At 44.0% G+C, this 2,500-nt stretch overlaps 1 protein-coding gene across 4 annotated transcripts in view; it reads right to left on the bottom strand.

Annotated features, from left to right (window-relative positions):
• The window catches only part of ptprq (protein tyrosine phosphatase receptor type Q), a 61,533-nt gene that overhangs the window by 9,932 nt on the left and 49,101 nt on the right, over positions 1-2,500 (bottom strand). For all 4 annotated transcript variants that reach the window (XM_047822651.1, XM_047822649.1, XM_047822650.1 and 1 more), the window contains 4 exons: positions 2,398-2,500; positions 1,761-1,834; positions 1,543-1,642; positions 841-969 (listed from right to left, as the gene is read on the bottom strand). The exon at positions 2,398-2,500 is cut by the window's right edge and continues 135 nt beyond it. In XM_047822651.1, coding sequence (XP_047678607.1) covers positions 841-969; positions 1,543-1,642; positions 1,761-1,834; positions 2,398-2,500 — 406 coding nt within the window. The remainder of the gene's footprint in view (positions 1-840; positions 970-1,542; positions 1,643-1,760; positions 1,835-2,397) is intronic.

Below are 2,500 nucleotides of genomic sequence, written 5' to 3'. Positions count from 1 at the left end.
CACACTACGGACAATTTTTCCAGAGATGCCAATCAACCTACCATGCATGTCTTTGGACCGGGGGAGGAAACCGGAGTACCCGGAGGAAACCCCCGAGGCACGGGGAGAACATGCAAACTCCACACACACAAGGCGGAGGCGGGAATCGAACCCCGACCCTGGAGGTGTGAGCGAACGTGCTACCCACTATCCCCCTTCACGAACAAAACCATCGACTATATTAATTCTGTCAGGACCACTTTGTCAAATGAGAATTTATTAAATGATAGCATACAGTTAGTGTTGGCGGTATGGTTCTGTTCTGGGCAGGAATCCACGCGCCTGTCCGTGTGTGTGCTTGGACCGAGCGGGGAGAGCAGCAACTAGGAAATAGTATAGACCCCCCGTATAACAGAACCATTAAACATAGAGAGTTTTTTTTTTTTTTTGCAAATAATAAATGAATAAATGGATAAATAAATAATTAAAGAATTCGAGAGAGAGAGAGAGAGAGAGAGAGAGAGAGAGAGAGAGAGAGAGAGAGAGAGAAATGTGGAGATTTAAGACGTAAACTGGTACAACGAACACAGGTTCCGGCATGGTGGAGTCAGGGTTCGGGGAGGGAGCAGCAGCAGCGACGCGCTAGAAAGCGGCTCAAGGAATGAGAATTTAAATTGTCGGGTAATATGGATGTCGTAACCGGGCTGGTGCGCATCGTGGACAGCCGACGCTGATGCAGGCTTGGCGACGTGGCCTGACAGAACTAACACGATGCTTGATACTTGATTACAGACGAGATATTAGGCCGTGATTACAGTCAGTCCTGCTGTTATTATCCTGTAAAGACTTCATCTTATTTACCGCTGGATTTTCTCCTCTTTCAGCTCCATGTCTGCCATCGCTATCAGCTGGTCCAGCTTTAGCTTGGTTTCTATAATCTCTGCTTCTCGTGGAGAATAAGTTCCTCCCTCCTTCTGCCTCTGATGGATCCTGGAGTTTGGACGAGAAGTTAGATTTTTAATAAAAGCAATAAAAGTCATCTCTGAGAAACATCTGATGCTTTATACACTTACACAGCTTCAGGGCTTCTGGTTGCAGGGTGAAATATTCTTTTATATCATGGTCTATCAAGATTACATTAGTATGTCCTGTTTTTTTTTTTTCTCCAGCATCTCCTGTAATATCGACTTAAGGCCTCGGGATGCGTTAAAGTGGAGATGATGTTTGTGAGGGTGGTGCGAGGACAAAACTTCCTTTACAAAACTTATAAACTTGGCTACTTTCTGTGGGCTTGTATTACATGCTGTAGACGAGTGCTCCAGTACTTTACAGATATTTAAATAAATAAATAAATAAATAAATAAATAAATAAAAAAAATTAGGACAATATACTTGATTAAAGGAAAAAGATCAAGTCCTAAACTTCATGCATCTTGGAATAAATCAGCCTGAGAAGGTACAGTTTAAATCAACCAATCAGAGGCTTGTAACTGATTTAGTCTCTGTCTGTCTGCAATGTGCATGAAATGGAGCTTTGCATGATAAAAAATATTAATTTCTTACCGCACAGAAGCGTATATGATCAAGATCAGGAACAACGCCAGGAAAAAAGACAGGAGCACTCCGAGTATGATCTGTTCATCTCTAGTCAAAAGACCATCGTCTGTAAGGACGAGAGGAACCGATCCGGCGGTGAGATGGAAGGAAGAATAACATAAAGATGAGAAATATGTCAAGCCCTCTCATTAGTTCATCCTGTAGTGAACCTTTGATCGCCGTACCTGCGGTTCGGACCCTCTCTGAGTACATCGAGTCTGTGTATTGACCAATGATATTCGTTGCACGGAATTTAAATCTGCAAAATAAACGAGTCGTGTTAATGATACACTAAAATCGGACTATAGATACACAATACTACTTCTGCATACATGAGAGAGGGAGAGAGAGAGAGATGGAGAGAGGGAGTGTGTGTGTGAGAAAGAGAGAGAGAGAGAGAGAGAGAGAGAGAGTGTGTGTGAGAGAGAGAGAGAAATTTCAAACATGCTATTTATGAACAGTATAGAACGGAGGGCATAGAAGCCTTTATTATCACCACATATACATTACAGCACAGTGGAATTCTTCTCTTCACATACCCCAACTGAGGAGGTGTGGGTCAGAGTGCAGGGGCAGCTATGATACAGCGCCCCTGGAGCAAGGAGGGATGAGGGCCTTGCTCAAGGGCCCAGCGGTGGCAACTTGGCAGCACTGGGCCTTGAACCCTGATCCTCTAATCAACAACCCAGAGCCTTAACCAGTTGAGCCACCACTGCCTCAATATACAATATATTGTGAAATGATTTAGTTAACACCCAAGTGTGTGTGTGTGTGTGTGTGTGTGTGTGTGTGTGTGTGTGTGTGTGTGTGTGTGTTACTTACACATAGTAGGTTTTGGGTTTGAGAGGCCCGTTACAGAGGATCTGCGCCTCCTCAGAGAAACATCCTTCCTCTGCTCCTATCACGTACATCCTGGCTTGTACCT

This window comes from Tachysurus fulvidraco, chromosome 13, assembly GCF_022655615.1.
Source record: "Tachysurus fulvidraco isolate hzauxx_2018 chromosome 13, HZAU_PFXX_2.0, whole genome shotgun sequence".
Taxonomy (NCBI): domain Eukaryota; kingdom Metazoa; phylum Chordata; class Actinopteri; order Siluriformes; family Bagridae; genus Tachysurus; species Tachysurus fulvidraco.
This window is presented reverse-complemented; position numbering and strand designations above follow the sequence as displayed.